The sequence below is a fragment of the Amphiura filiformis genome, chromosome 10, assembly GCF_039555335.1.
Source record: "Amphiura filiformis chromosome 10, Afil_fr2py, whole genome shotgun sequence".
Classification (NCBI taxonomy): domain Eukaryota; kingdom Metazoa; phylum Echinodermata; class Ophiuroidea; order Amphilepidida; family Amphiuridae; genus Amphiura; species Amphiura filiformis.
Genome location: NC_092637.1, coordinates 40,492,580 through 40,507,361, shown reverse-complemented (window position 1 = coordinate 40,507,361; position 14,782 = coordinate 40,492,580). Strand labels below are relative to the sequence as shown.

General features: G+C 39.4%; 1 protein-coding gene across 1 annotated transcript; it reads right to left on the bottom strand.

The window, feature by feature from the left end:
* Positions 1-10,576: 10,576 nt before the first annotated feature.
* On the bottom strand, positions 10,577-14,531 carry LOC140161853 (uncharacterized). The gene is made up of 2 exons (XM_072185148.1): positions 12,617-14,531; positions 10,577-12,423 (listed from the first exon to the last, which is right to left on the bottom strand). Exons 1-2 carry the CDS (start codon positions 14,529-14,531, stop codon positions 10,577-10,579), a joined length of 3,762 nt encoding a protein of 1,253 aa, XP_072041249.1.
* Positions 14,532-14,782: the final 251 nt, after the last annotated feature.

The following is a 14,782-nucleotide window of genomic DNA, read 5'->3' as shown; positions in this document are numbered from 1 at the left end:
TTATGTGTTTTCTTTTCAATCATTATGCTTAAACTTTGTATGATTTTAATGGTTGCAATAAAGATTGAAATGATCAAATAAAAATGATGTACCGTATACAGCATAGTGTACATGAACGTATAAAATTAGAACTGCATGACCTTTTCCAATAACAAAATACCTTAGTTACGCGGTTGTTTGATGGGATTATTTATTATTTTTTCTTACCAAACATATAATTTGCTATTCCATACTTGGACAATACCAACAGCTTTCACTGTAATATGCGGCGCAAATATTATACTTATAATATTTTTAAAATTGATTTTCCTCTCTGCTTTTGTGTGGTAATTTTTACTTAATAAATAAGCTGTATGTGTGCAAATTGAGGGCGCTTTTTATGCATAATACTAACAAGATTTAATAAAAGCGCCATCAGTGTTGAGCTAATAATTTAGTTTAACATATATCAAACAATCTTAATGGTTAGGTGAAGATTAAATTTACCCAGTAATTTTAAGAGTGCATGACTTCTGATCCATCGCGATTGTTTTTTACGAGTGCGTGTCAAATGAATTTCTTTCTTTTATGAAGCTGTAAAATTCCCAATGGTATAGTTAATCAAATCAACCCAAAATATATGTATAGTCAAACGTACCTCCTGGCATACTCTGCGTGTATTGGCATCACCACTTTATAGTCATCAAAATAAGATTCTGGTGTCCGCACTCAAGTTTCACAATTATTTACAGAACAGAAAACACAAACTTTTGGGAATAATTATTATAGGACTAAACATGTTTAAGTTGGATTTTTACAGTTTCTAATATTATAATGGGTCGACTAAGCCCATAATAATATTAGTGGAGCTATTTAGGAGTTTGAAAATATTGGACACTTAGATTACTGGACGACACGTAGCCGAGTCAAATAAACATCTCAAAAAAGGTAACTAACCCCCCTTACATAATGAACATTATTCAAAAACGGGCGATTGTATTACAAATCTGTAAAATGCGTTAGAAGCAGAATTTATGTCTGCGCCTTTTGACACCTCATTTGATACGATAGCCCAGAAAAACAATAAAACACCGGTCAATTTAATGTAGTGAGGTCCAGATTTGAAAGTTGCACTTACATACAAATTTTTACAATACAAAAACACTCAGATATCATTTCAAAGATTTTCGTCCATTACACTGAATGCAAAATCAATAGAATCTTGGGCTACATTGATTTAAATGTACGATGTGACGTCAATATTTAGTCAATTGCTACAAATGAGGTGTCAAAATGTGCAGAAATAAATTTTGCTTCCAGCGCATTTTACAGATTTGTAATACAATCACCCGTTTGTGAATAATGGTCATTATTTAAGGGGGGTTAGTTACTTTTTTGAGATGTTTATTTTAAAACTCATAGCGAGACCAATAAATATTGGATGTAAAGCATCCAATAATAACGGTTCAAGTTGATAATAAAACATCAAAAATATTCACGGTTGTTGGATGTGATCATTTATTAATGTTTCTAACAAAATATTACATAATTTTCAATTCTAGACCTTAATAGAACAAACAGCTATCACACTAATATCAAACTAGAGCCGCTGTGGCTCTCGAGCCACATATATCGTAGGTTTTTTCTGTGATGGCTGTTAATTTTGTAACTCTGGATGGGGGCGGGGATGAGGTGGGGTTGGGGCTTGGTTGTTAAGATGTTGGTGGTTAGTTGTGCCTAATGCCCTACCAAAGGCTGATATCCTTCCCAAAACCTTTCCTATTGCAACACCAACTGCAAATTAGGTGTGGTTAGACGGTAGCCTACTTACAAGCAAGCCGGCAATTAAATTATGCCAGGGAAGTGAGACTAGGCTGCAAGGGAGTGTGTGTCCACACGGGACTTACTTGTAAGCCAACATGGTCTATGAGCCAACTCAAAAGTAAGAGTGACCTTCACTGGTAAATTATGCCATGATTATGCACAATCAGAATAGAATTGGGTCATCAAGGTCATGCTTACATGCGAGTTTACAAGCAAGTCTTGTTCACACTGGCCTTACATTCGAATGTACTTCGCTACCCCGGGGGGGGGGCACTTCAATATGAAATGGATATAGGTGTAGGGCTGGCACTTTCGCAGTAAGGGGCATTCGGTGAGAGCAAAATGTCAACAATATGGGGTCATTGGGTGAGAACATGACTTTTGGAACCTTTGGGTGAGAGCCGAAACAGTGTCAAAAAAACCCTCAAAAATCAAATTTTTAGTTCAAAAAGGCTTCAGATTTCTTTGTTTTGTCAAATAATAGGTAACAAAATCAGTGATAAATGAAAATTGCTGTTCAAATTGAATATATGAATACAAAAGCCACCTAAGTCCATACTTTGGCCAAATTGAGTTAAGCATGGGAAATTGTTGCTATACATAGGCCTGTCATATGCATGAAAGAACAACTCAAATTCATCCTCTGTGTCTATTGGGCATGTGAAAAATAGCATGTATGAAAGAATCACCCAATTCCATGATTTGAGTCTTGTAACACATTGATTGAAATCCAGTATGTATAAAAGTCCACTTGTAACACATTCATTGCTAGAGAATGACTTTTGAACAAAAAATGGGTTTAATAAAGGAAAGTGTGTGGTTTATATTACATGGCAGAATGCTTATCAACATTATACATACCTGTGTGCTTTATTTTGTATTATCTTACTAGTGGTAATCTCATTCTAACATTGTTGTCTTTGTATATGATTCAAAAAACCACCTAAGTCCAAAATTTAAAATGAACCCCACGAAGTCCCTGAAATGCTAATCGTCATACCTAATACAGGTTAATCCACTCATTTGCACGTAAAACTTACCATATTGACCAGGTAAATCTAACTGAAGGAATTAAAATGATACACGGGTTTTTCTCTCAAAATAACTTCGCATGGACTTAGGTGGCCTTTGTATTCATGTATTCAATTGAAAAATAAGGGTCTTTGGGTGACAGATCAAATGGAAAAATAAGGGGCCTTCGGGTGACAGAACATGTGTTTGTAAAAAATATGGGGTTTTTGGGTAGAGCGACGCTGAAAAGGGGTCTTAACAGCCCTACATACGCGTGACCTCCAAAGTGGGAGTGCCCCTGGCTCGCTACATGTAAGATATCTTACATGTAGAATCGTCAGTTGTAACTTGCATGTAGCTACATGTGAGTGCGTTTAGACGGGCACTACATGCAAGTTTACATTTGAATGTAGTTACAAGCAACTTTACAAGCGATCGTCTGAACAAGCATATAGATGGGCAGTCGAGTGCCACAATAGCTTTGTTATTATATGGTTTACTTGGGGGCCAGAAACCAATCACTCCAGTGATGACCTATTATTAACTTGTTGCTTGTTTATAAATATCATTTTTTTGTGGCTATATGCCCAAACCTGAGATATTTTCCCCAATATTCAGAACTTATGACTCTTATGAGTTCGTTCTGTCAATAAGAACTAGCGATCTTGATTGTACTTATCATTTTCCCCATTTCATTCTGATCAATAGGCCTACTGCTGAAAATTCTGATCAATTGACAATTTTTAGAATGATTCCCTCAATTCATACTACATGTTCCATTGGCATTCATCAGTTCAAACTTGGTTCAGAAGCTTACCTTTTCCACCAACACAACTCAAAATACACATCACGAATAGCAAAAATTACAAACACAAATCACCCAACAAATCTGTCCAAATCCATCAAAATATTATCCAGTTCGGATGTGAAGACATATTAACATTGTTGCAATACCTTCTTATCTCAAACAAAGGTTAAGGGTGGTGCAATAATTATGTGTACCCGGGGTGAATTCTCAAAATGGTCTGCCAAAATCGCTTGCCCCCCCCTCTGGCCGTGCCAAAAAACCTTTGCCCCCCCCTTTCGACGTGCCAAAAAACCTTTGCCCCCCCCCCCTTTTGATGTGCCAAAAATCTTTGCCCCCCCCCCCCTTTACACATGCAAGATTTTGGGGAACCCGAATTTAAAACCTTAAATTGTCTTATCATATAGTGTGAGCGCAGCGAGCAGGAAATTTTGCATATTTGAACGTGTTCCTAATGTTTTCCTACGCCTTTTTAGAGCGTAATATAGAAACGGTGCCCAAAATATCTGTGCCAAAAATTGCTTGCCCCCCCTTTCGACCTGCCAAAAATCGCTTGACCCCCTTTTGACCTGCCAAAAAATGCTTGCCCCCCCCTTTTGGCCTGCCAAAAAATCTGTGCCCCCCTATAATTCACCCCCCGGGGTACACATAATTATTGCACCACCCCTAAGTTGTTACATCAACTTACATCATAAAACTGGTTTCAAAAATACTTTTGACTGTTTGATGCAATCAAGATAATTGCACTATGATCATTTTGTTCAGATATCTCCCCTTTCGCACTGAAACAATACCATAATATGTTTTGACAGAGAAAATCACTGACCTGGTCAAGTTCATATTCATATATACCACAGTCCCTATAATCTGTGGGTATTTGTTCAGATATCTCCCCTTTCGCACTGAAACAATACCATAATATGTTTTGACAGAGAAAGTCACTGACCTGGTCAAGTTCATATTCATATATACCACAGTCCCTATAACCTGTGGGTATGTACAGTGACACCATCTCCGTAAAGGCTATCGCGATCGTTCACCAGCATAATACCAATCATTGCTCAAATTTGACCTCATCTTTTGGAATATGAGTTTTTGTACCTTCAAAGGTCATTCAATTATTGTACAGAAATATTGGGCAAAAGAACTGGTGCGATGGGGATTGATGTTAGTGTTACTACTGAAGCTTACTGAATATTAAACAGACTCTCCCAATGGTCACCCATTCTTACAGGGCCTTCTCCTCTAAGGTTTACTATCTCCCGGGTACTATCTATACCCTGATGAGGCAAGCAAATGGTTAGTGACATATTCCTCAAGTACTAATAATATCTGTCTTTAAAGCTCTTAAACAAACGTTTTGTAATGAGTCAATGGGGTAAGCCTACAGTACCACACGCTTACCACAACTGGGCACTTTACTCGAGGTATAAATACCCAGTTTACTCGAGTTAAATACCCCCTCTCGCAATACAGCTAGTGTGAAAGTACCTTCGCATACTTACAACTGAACACCCCTTAGCTAGTGTGAACACCACTCCCTTCATTACAAAACAGCCACACCAATCCTGCCACTAATATAACAGCTCCTTTAAAACAAACGTCCCATATTACGCACAATAGAATAACACAAACAGCACCCACTCACTTTACAGCAGCTATCACACAAGTCATCTACAAAACTTTCTGAGTTCAAAGTAACTAAATTATTTGGTTACAACCTCCTACAACCTTGAACTCGGTTCAAGTGCATTCAATCAATATCACATTACTTGCTGCACTTACAACTCCTAAAATCACTACTGGTATTTCACTTCTAGTAAACACCTTGTACTACTCCCAAGGGATCATTGTGCATTCACAACCTCATCAATCCATATGTTAATACACTCTCCATTAATCTCCATCAACTGAAAACAAACAATTTGGCCAAGTTCAACTAAACAAACTTTAACAATTCCCACTGCAAATTCCAATTAATATTAACCCTTGAAACTCCACAAAAACCAGTCCAAACATTCATTAATACCACATTCATTAAATCATCAACTCTTCCCAAAACACATTTTTCTACCCTGTCACGCTCCACTACACAAATCGCAATAGAAAAAACAATTCAATATCCATTAATTACTACACCACAATTTATCGAAACCTAATACCATGTACCCAAGCACTCACACTATTTCACTGAAAATAAAGCAAGCTCGTGGCCACGTACAAATTCAAGTATCGTAGGAGGATATAGCCTTTATGAGGATATAGCCTCCCTACGATAAACTACTAACACAGAGCTCTCGGTCTATGGGTGGATATCTCTGCCGTCACATGGGTTGCCAGCCTCAAAGCACTAAACCACTACTCTTGGGTAGCTTTGCTCCAAAGCCAACCTATTTTCCATCCAATTGAAAGAAAAAATGAAAAACCATGCCATATGCCCTCTGACACTAATAGTAAAGACCAGCTGCAGGTTATTATTTTAATTATTTAATTATCAACAATTTTGTCAACTTTTATATTTTTACCCAAATTTTGTCACAGTATCACTGAAAGACCCCCTTTTTTAGGCCTCCTCGCTGAATGACCCCCTTGTTATGGCTTCAAAGCTCTCACCAAAAGCCCATATTTTTGAACTCAATGGTGTCCACACATCCCTCACTTCCAAAGTTGAGTGACTTAAATGTATAGGCCTAGGCTATCAGCCCCTATTTCTACAGACCTATAGGCCCTATCACCAACAGTAGACAAGCACACGTCTTTAGCGTCCCGTAATAAACTTTTTAGGCTTCTTGCATTGAAATCGGAACGCTCCTTCGCCTCCGAAGGAGGCTAGAAAGGACGCATGTAGCGCGTAGGCCGGTGCGTAGTGAAGTCGAACCTTTTTGTTTTGATCTTCGCGTGCTGATATCAACCATCGCGAACTCCGCACTGAGTACGCCGTGAGTGTGCGACGATGCTGTCGTGAGAGCGTAAAATGAGTCAGCACGCAATATTGGGAGATACATTTACGTGTTGCCACTGCAGTTGGTCAACATTGATTAGTCTTGAATGGATTGTAGGCCTACCCCGTAAATTGTACAAGAAACCGTTAATAATAAGCGCTTTCCTGTTGTTTTTTAGTGGTTATAGGTTCAATTCATTATTCATGTTATTCAGAACGGTGTTATTTTTGCTTATTTTCATTAAAACAACTGCGCTATAGGCCTAATCATAAAGAGCAAGCCGGAGCCAAAATTAGTATGATAGCCTATGAAGTATGATAACAGGCTTATAAATCACAACTATCTCAAATAAATAGGTAGGCTATATTAGCACCCGAAAAGCTTTTAATGGAGGCTGACTCTAAATCTTCATTCTTTCATTCCTGGTAGGTCTTAATTTAGCCTAGCTCGAAATATTATAGATAAACACAGTGTCTTTTTTACAACGCTAGTTTTGAAATAATGCACAATGGGTAGTTCATTTCTTTTACCGGATCTTTATTATTATAAGTAAACACTACTCCACTTAAGTATATACAAAAATCAGCAAACATAACCTGGCAAGTTACCGTAAAATGGGGTAACTTTGAGTTTTTAAACCACTGCTTCCAAACAAAACCAATTAGGCCTACATTTCTAATTAACTCTTTTTTATGACATTAGGGTTCCCTTCTACACCCTGAAGTTGAAAAAGATTTTTTAATAATTTTGTAAGGGTGCCCTCGAGGTTAAAAATAGCCTGACCAAAGTTACCCCGCATTTTGGGCAACTTGGTCCATGAAGAAAAAAAAAATAAAAAATTGATCTTCACTGTATATGGGAAAGTTGTTGTTTTTGTGACATTTGACCCCTTGCAAAATTAATCAAGCACACATCCTTGCTCACAAATATCGATTTTTATTTTGTCTGAAAAAAGTGTAAAAAAATGCTAATTTTTGGTCAAAAATCCCGATGTTTTAGTAAATTTAGAGGAAAAACATGGACATGAGCGACTATTATTTCTTCCAAATAAATTGTTTAACAAATGGACATCAATATGACTAAAAACAATATTGCTGTACGAAAATATGACCATTTAAAAAAAGTATATTTGACCGACCAAAGTTACACCGCTGACCGAAGTTACTTAACAATCAAATATGCCTATGCACGAACACTATTTTGTACATTCAAATGTTCGATATACTGATATTCATATTATTTTTTCATTTTGTTACCGTCAGAATTCCCTTTTTTATAGACTACTTGTTTGTCACAGCATCTGCACTGCCGCTATGGTTTCTGGGAGAAAGCAAAATGGCTGCGCCCATGGTAACGGAGATGCAGTGATGATACAGTTTTCTACCGTCAAATATCGTATTTGTACTCATCTAGAACATAACTTAGATCATCAATGATCACAGAAAGAAGACCAAGATGTTGTAAGGAAAGGTTACAATAAATGTACAACTTTATTGAATGTCAAAATAAGACTTTACAGAAGCATTCTATTGTTCGTGTTTATGATGTGTACATGACGCGTTATGGAAAACGTTCAACTAGGCATCTCCAGTAGGAATAGTATTGCACAATAGGTGTGTAACCTACAATCTAGTAGAAAACCGTATCATCACTGCATCTCCGTTACCATGGGCGCAGCCATTTTGCTTTCTCCCAGAAACCATAGCGGCAGTGCAGATGCTGTGACAAACAAGTAGTCTATAAAAAGGGAATTCTGACGGTAACATCCGCCCCTCTAATTGGTATGTTCACAGACATACAATTACCAAAAGGCCAAATATTTACATTGACAAAATCACTTTAAATCAGAATGTCTAACATTTGAACGATAACATTTAAAACTTGAAATGTTTTGAACACGTAAACAATTAGTCAACAAACATGTTTAGCTAAATCTGGAAACTTTTCAAAAAAGCAGAACTAAATTTGGATCATGAATATTCCAAGATTTGAAAACATTAACCTGTGATAAACAGATCAAATAAATTTGAAACTCTTGCATGTTTTTGCAAGGAATTGGAGAGAGGAACAGTAATTTCCTGATACCAAATCTCCTAACTAACCATTTGCAAATTAACTTTGTTGATTCACAAACAACTTAACATTCTTAACTGAAAAGATTATTTATGCACACCTGTGCTAATGATGCTCATTTGCAAAACATAATGGATCTCCATGTAGATCATAAAGTTAAATGTCTGACAGTTCACTTGCATCAATTGTTGCAGTTCAGTCTTAAAACAGCTCTTGAAGAAATCACATGTATGGTCCTTGCATGCATGTTGAATATAATAACACATGAAACTAGAAACATGTCTGCATGACTTCACTTGGAACTCAAAAGTTTGCTTGAAAATGAATGAGAGGAAATAGCTTGAGAGCTACATTGACTACACAAAGCAAACATATGAGATTTATCCAATATGATGCCATACACAATGTTGCATGCTTCACTGAAAACCTTTGAATATCTAAAAGCAAGGAATTTTAGCACAATAATATTGCTGAGCACAAGTGCTTACTGGTTACCAAACTTTATCATAGGCCTAGTTCTGATCACAAATCTAAATTACCATCTAAAATGATGGAAGTTTGTCCATTTGAGGCTAGTCATTTTTCTAGTACTTGAATGTTCTATTTACATATTTGTTCCAACAGCAAAAAGAAAAAGGGGTTGCATACACGTTACAATCTACCGTGAGACTAAGAGGTGTATGCACTTTTAGTATTTTGTTGCTGAAAGAGAAAATAAAATAATTGTTAGTGTCATCTGAAATCTTCTGCAATGGTGGCTCAGCTCTATTCATCTGACATGCATGTCCTATGATGAGGGTTGCAATGGTGGATCAGCTCTATACATCTGACATGCCGGTGAGATCAATACTATTACTTGAAGAAGATGTAGCTCCCACATTATGATCATTGTCCAACTTGTCACATAATTATTCCCACATAAAGCTCCACTCACTCGATGGCCATGTGAATTTATCATGGGCATGTAATGAAGCCTCTTTGAATTGTAACTTGGCACTGATGAAGTTCAGATGATTGTCTTGCTCTGTTGATACAATATTCTTCATAGCATGGTGGGAATGAGCTTGTTGACAAGTTGATGTGCACTTGGGTAAAATGCTGAGTTGCCAATTGTAGGTTGCCATGGTGCCGCTATTGTCTTACAGCTCTAGAAGTCATGTTGACATGGTGGATGTATGCAGGTGGGACTCTCATACTAATTTGTGTACATACTACCTGTGTAGCTGTGCCATTCACTGTTCAGTCTAGTTGAACTGGTAGAGTATGTGAACGACTATGGTCCTTTCTACTGTCCTAGTTTCTTCTTTCTTCACCAGTAACCCAGGCAGGGAGGTTGCTCAAGGGCCCGAGCCCGAGCCGAGGGTACCCGGTGCCGCACCTTACAACACCGCCCCCAAGACTATGCGGCGCGCGCGAAATGGGAAGGGCTCGTCTCACTGTCCCTTTCACGAACTGCTACATGTCCGGACATGTAGGTTTCGTGCCGCACCCATTACACGTACGTAGAAGTTCTAGTGGTTCTTTCTAATATGGTTCACTGACAGCTACACAGTACACATGAAGTTAAACTTTCAATGTTTGGTGTTCTCTATAGTCCCCTGCTACTACAGTTTCTTGGTGCAATAATAGTTTCACTGCAATATATAATTGTCCATTCTTTCAGCCTCCACATTTCAATTGTAAAGGTTCTTATTCTTGATATTTCATTATCTAGTTGTAAACTGCAAATTCCTTCTTGCTTCATTCAGGAATTTTGTTGTCTCAGCTTTCTTTAGTGAAAATATCCTTTTTTCACTTTGTTGACTTAGCTGATGGCATAGGCTTCAGGCTAGTTCTCTCTTTCTGTATGGCTTGTATTCAGTCATTTTAGTGTTCACTGCTTGTCACTTTACTCATACTCATCAATGTTGTGAAAATGTATTCAGGATTTGATTTAGTTACTCTAAGATTCTTGTTCCAAGAGTAAACATAACTTGGTCACAGGTCTGTTCAGTACTGAAGACTTGGTCTTTATAGATGCACTTCTGACAAGACCTTGGTTTCCAATATGGACCTGCTGGACTCTGCCCATTAACCATGCGTTTCTTGGGGCATTGTTGTCTACGACTAAGACTACATCGCCTACTTGTAGATTCCTTGTTGGTTGTAACCATTTCTGCCGCTTCTGGAGCATTGGCAAATACTCACGGGTCCATCTCTTCCAAAATACTTCTGTCAAGTATTGGATCTGTCTCCATCGCTTTCTGGTGTAGACGTCTCTTTCATTGAAGCTGCCTGGAGGGAGTGTTACATTGCTTTTCAACAGAAGTAAGCCATTCGGTGTGATGACATTCAGATCCCCTGGATCACTTGACACTCTGGTCAGAGGTCTGCTGTTCATTATGTGTTCAACTTCGCACATGAATGTGTGCAGCTCCTCCTCTCCTCGACAGGTCTTCAAGTATTGCTCTGTTAAGATGGCATTCAGTATTTTTCTCACTGTTCTAATATGCCTCTCCCATACACCTCCATGATGTGAGGCAGCTGGAGGGTTAAAGTTCCAAGTGATTCCTTGGTTTGTAGAGAATCTCTCTATTACCTCCTGGTCTAACTCATGAAGTGCTTGCTCTAACTCTCTTGATGCACCAACCAAGTTAGTGCCGTTATCTGAGTGTATTTGTTTCACTGGTCCTCTTCTACTCATGAAGCGCCTCAGTGTGTTTATACATGAACTTGTGTCCAAGTTGGTCGCTACTTCCAGATGTACTGCGCGACTGGCAAGGCATGTGAATATTACCCCGTAGCGCTTTCTTGTTGTCCTGCCTTGTTTAATCAGGAATGGACCGAAGTAGTCAACACCTGTGTTGGTAAATGGTGGTTCATCTGCCTGTAGGCGGTTGGCTGGCAAGTCTGCCATCTTTTGACTGCTCACAGCTGCTTGCACCTTTCTGCACACCACACATTTCTTGACCAGATTCTTTACCACAACTCCTGCTTTGATAATCCAATACTTCTGTCTTAATTCAGCCAATACGTGCTCTCTTCCCTGATGCTTGTTGCTTCGATGAACATACTGGATTATCAGTGTTGAGATATGACTATTTTTGGGTAATATGATCGGATGCTTTGCAGCTTCTGTTATTGTGGCATGTCGCAGTCTTCCACCTACTCGCAACAAGCTGTCTTTCGTCATAACTGGATCTAAATTCGCTATGGAAGATCCTTTCTTCACATGGCTGGTGCCAGCTTGTAGGGTCCTGTATTCTGGAAATGTCTGTCTTTGTACGTACTTCAGAATGGCAGTTTCTGCCTTGTACATATCTTCAGTGGTAATCTTTCCACATTCTCTCTTTAGGGTCTCTTTGTCTGCTCCTTTAAGCTTCTTTTGCAGGTACTCCTTGAATTTGGTCCACCAAGCCACTGCTCTCTTCAACTTTACCCAGTCACTGTAATACTGTATCAAGTTGTCTGCAGCTTCTCTCACCTCACTTGCTTGGATTCCGCATACTGTTGTACCTGCTTCTGTTTTCTCATTTTTCCTATCTTCTGTCTCTGTCAAATCTTGATTGACTTCAGGCCAATGTTGTTCAGATTCCCAGAGGAAGGCTGGTCCATTCAACCATTCTGTCTTACCGGTAAGGTCTCCAGCATTCAGTCCGCGTGAAGCATGATCTGCAGGATTTAGCTTTGTGGGGCAATACCGCCACTGCTGGGGATCTGTGCTTTCTCTAATTATGGCAATTCTGTTGGCTACAAATACTGGGTATCTGGATTTCTCATTGTTGATGTACTTCAAGACAGTCTGGCTGTCTGACCAGAATGTAGAGTTACTGATCTCAATGTTAAGCTCTCTTCTTAGGGCGGTTTCTTGTTTTACAGCTAATGTTGCTGCCGTAAGCTCTAACTTCGGGATCGTGTGTGTCTTGAGGGTGTCACACGTGACTTGGCGGTAACAAATGCGCAATGTATTTGCTGATTTTCATTCACATATCTTAAGTATGACACAGTCCGTAGCCTTCTTGGCTTGCATCAGCGAAGTGATGAAGTTGAGTATCAATCACGTTCCCAAAATCCTTAGGCTTGTAACACCTTTCGATCTTGATCTTCTCTATCTTAGGAAGGTCTTCTAGCCAAGTATTCCACTGCTTCTCTTGCTGTTTGCTTATGTCTTGGTCCCATCCAATCTTGTCTTTGGTAGATGCTTGGAGAATCTGTTTCGCCTTCAGGACGTATGGTGACGTGATTCCTATCGGGTCATATACCCGACTCAACACAGAGAGAACATTCCTTCTGGTTGGTCTTAGGTCGACGTCCTTTACTCCTACCCCTATCTTATCTTCCTCCACGTGCCAAAGAACTCCTAAAGTTCTTTCTGTTGGAAGGGCGTCATGGCTGAGATCGAGCTCCTTCACTTCCTTGGCTCTTTCTTTCACTGGGATCGCTTCGAGTAGCTTTCGGCTATTACTTAGCCACTTCGTCAGGTTGAATCCTGCATTCTTCAACAAGGCTGTGATGTTGCTAGCTATTTCTATTCCTTCTTCTTCAGTGGGAACCGACTTTAGGAAGTCGTCAACATAAAAGTCGGTGTTGACTGCTTCTACTACTCTTTTACCATGGTCTTGTTCGTTATCATTGGCTGCTTTCTTTAGCGCGTAGCTGGCAACACTGGGTGAGGATGTAGCTCCGAAGACGTGTACCCTCATTCTGTAGGTTTTAAGGTCTTGCGCTGTGTCTCCATTAGGCCACCATAGATAGCGTAGCATATCACTGTCATCTTGTGGTACTCGTACTTGGTAAAACATTTGTTCCACATCCGCCATCATGGCTATTCTTTCTTCTCTCCAACGAAGCAGAACTCCATACAGGCTGTTCGTCATATCAGGTCCCTGAAGTAATTGTTCATTCAGCGATGTACCTCCAAAGGACACTGGACAGTTAAAAACTACTCTCACTTTTGGCTTGTGCGGATGTTGAACAGCGTGGTGTGGAAGGTACCACACTTTACCATCTCTACGGTTCAAATCTTCCTTTGGAACAGGTTCAGAATAGTTCTTATTCTCTAGTTTGTTCATGAATTCTGTATACTGCTGTTGCAGTTGTTCACTTCTATCCAGGCGTTTCTTCAACTGCTTTGTGAACATGACTGCTTGTGTCTTGTTGTTGGGAAACTGTGGATCATCCTCCTTAAAGGGTAATGGTGCATAGTAATGGCCATCTTCCAACTGTGTCTCTTCCATGATCTTCATGAATCTCCTGTCTTGTACCGACAGCTTCCTGTCATCTCCAAGTTTCTCTGTAAAGTCCCTTTCAACATAAGCACGGAACAGTTGTTCCAGATTTTCTCCACTCGTTTCACTTTCTCTTTCTACCTTGCAAAAGTTTGCCATAACCTCTTCTTTGCCTTGGCACTTTACAATCCCATGCACTGTCCACCCTAATGGGGTCAGGATTCCGTACGGATCCCCAGGGCCTCCTACTGCTGTCTGTAAAGGTACGGTGGCACCTGGTATATCCATACCAATGATGACCGTCACCCTTGGAATAGCATTTCTTGTGTTAGGAAACTCTGGGAGTTGGATGTCTCTCAAGTGTGGCCATTTTTCTAGATCCTCTTGTGTGGGCATGTCCTCTAGGGTAACTGGAATACCATTCTTCACATATGTTTGATGAGGTAAATCGATGTAGTTCTCACCGTCAACACCACCCACTTGTAGTCTATCTACCACAATGCTGGACTCTGATGCGTCCTTCGATGCCAACGTGCTTATTACAAGCCTTGTCTTTTTGGTTCTTAAGTTTAATGATTCACAGAGATCCGGATCGATAAATGCTGCTCCGCAGCCTTCATCGATGAAGGCGTACGTAGCCACACAGTCGTCCTGGCTTTCAGACTTCATCAGAACAGGCACAATGACCATTAAAGTGTTCGTCTGAACTCCGAAAAGTGCATACACCTCTTAGTCTCACGGTAGATTGTAACGTGTATGCAACCCCTTTTTTCTTTTTTGCTGTTGGAACAAATATGTAAATAGAACATTCAAGGACTAGAAAAATGACTAGCCTCAAATGGACAAACTTCCATCATTTTAGATGGTAATTTAGATTTGTGATCAGAACTAGGCCTATGATAAAGTTTGGTAACCAGTAAGCACTTGTGCTCAGCAATATT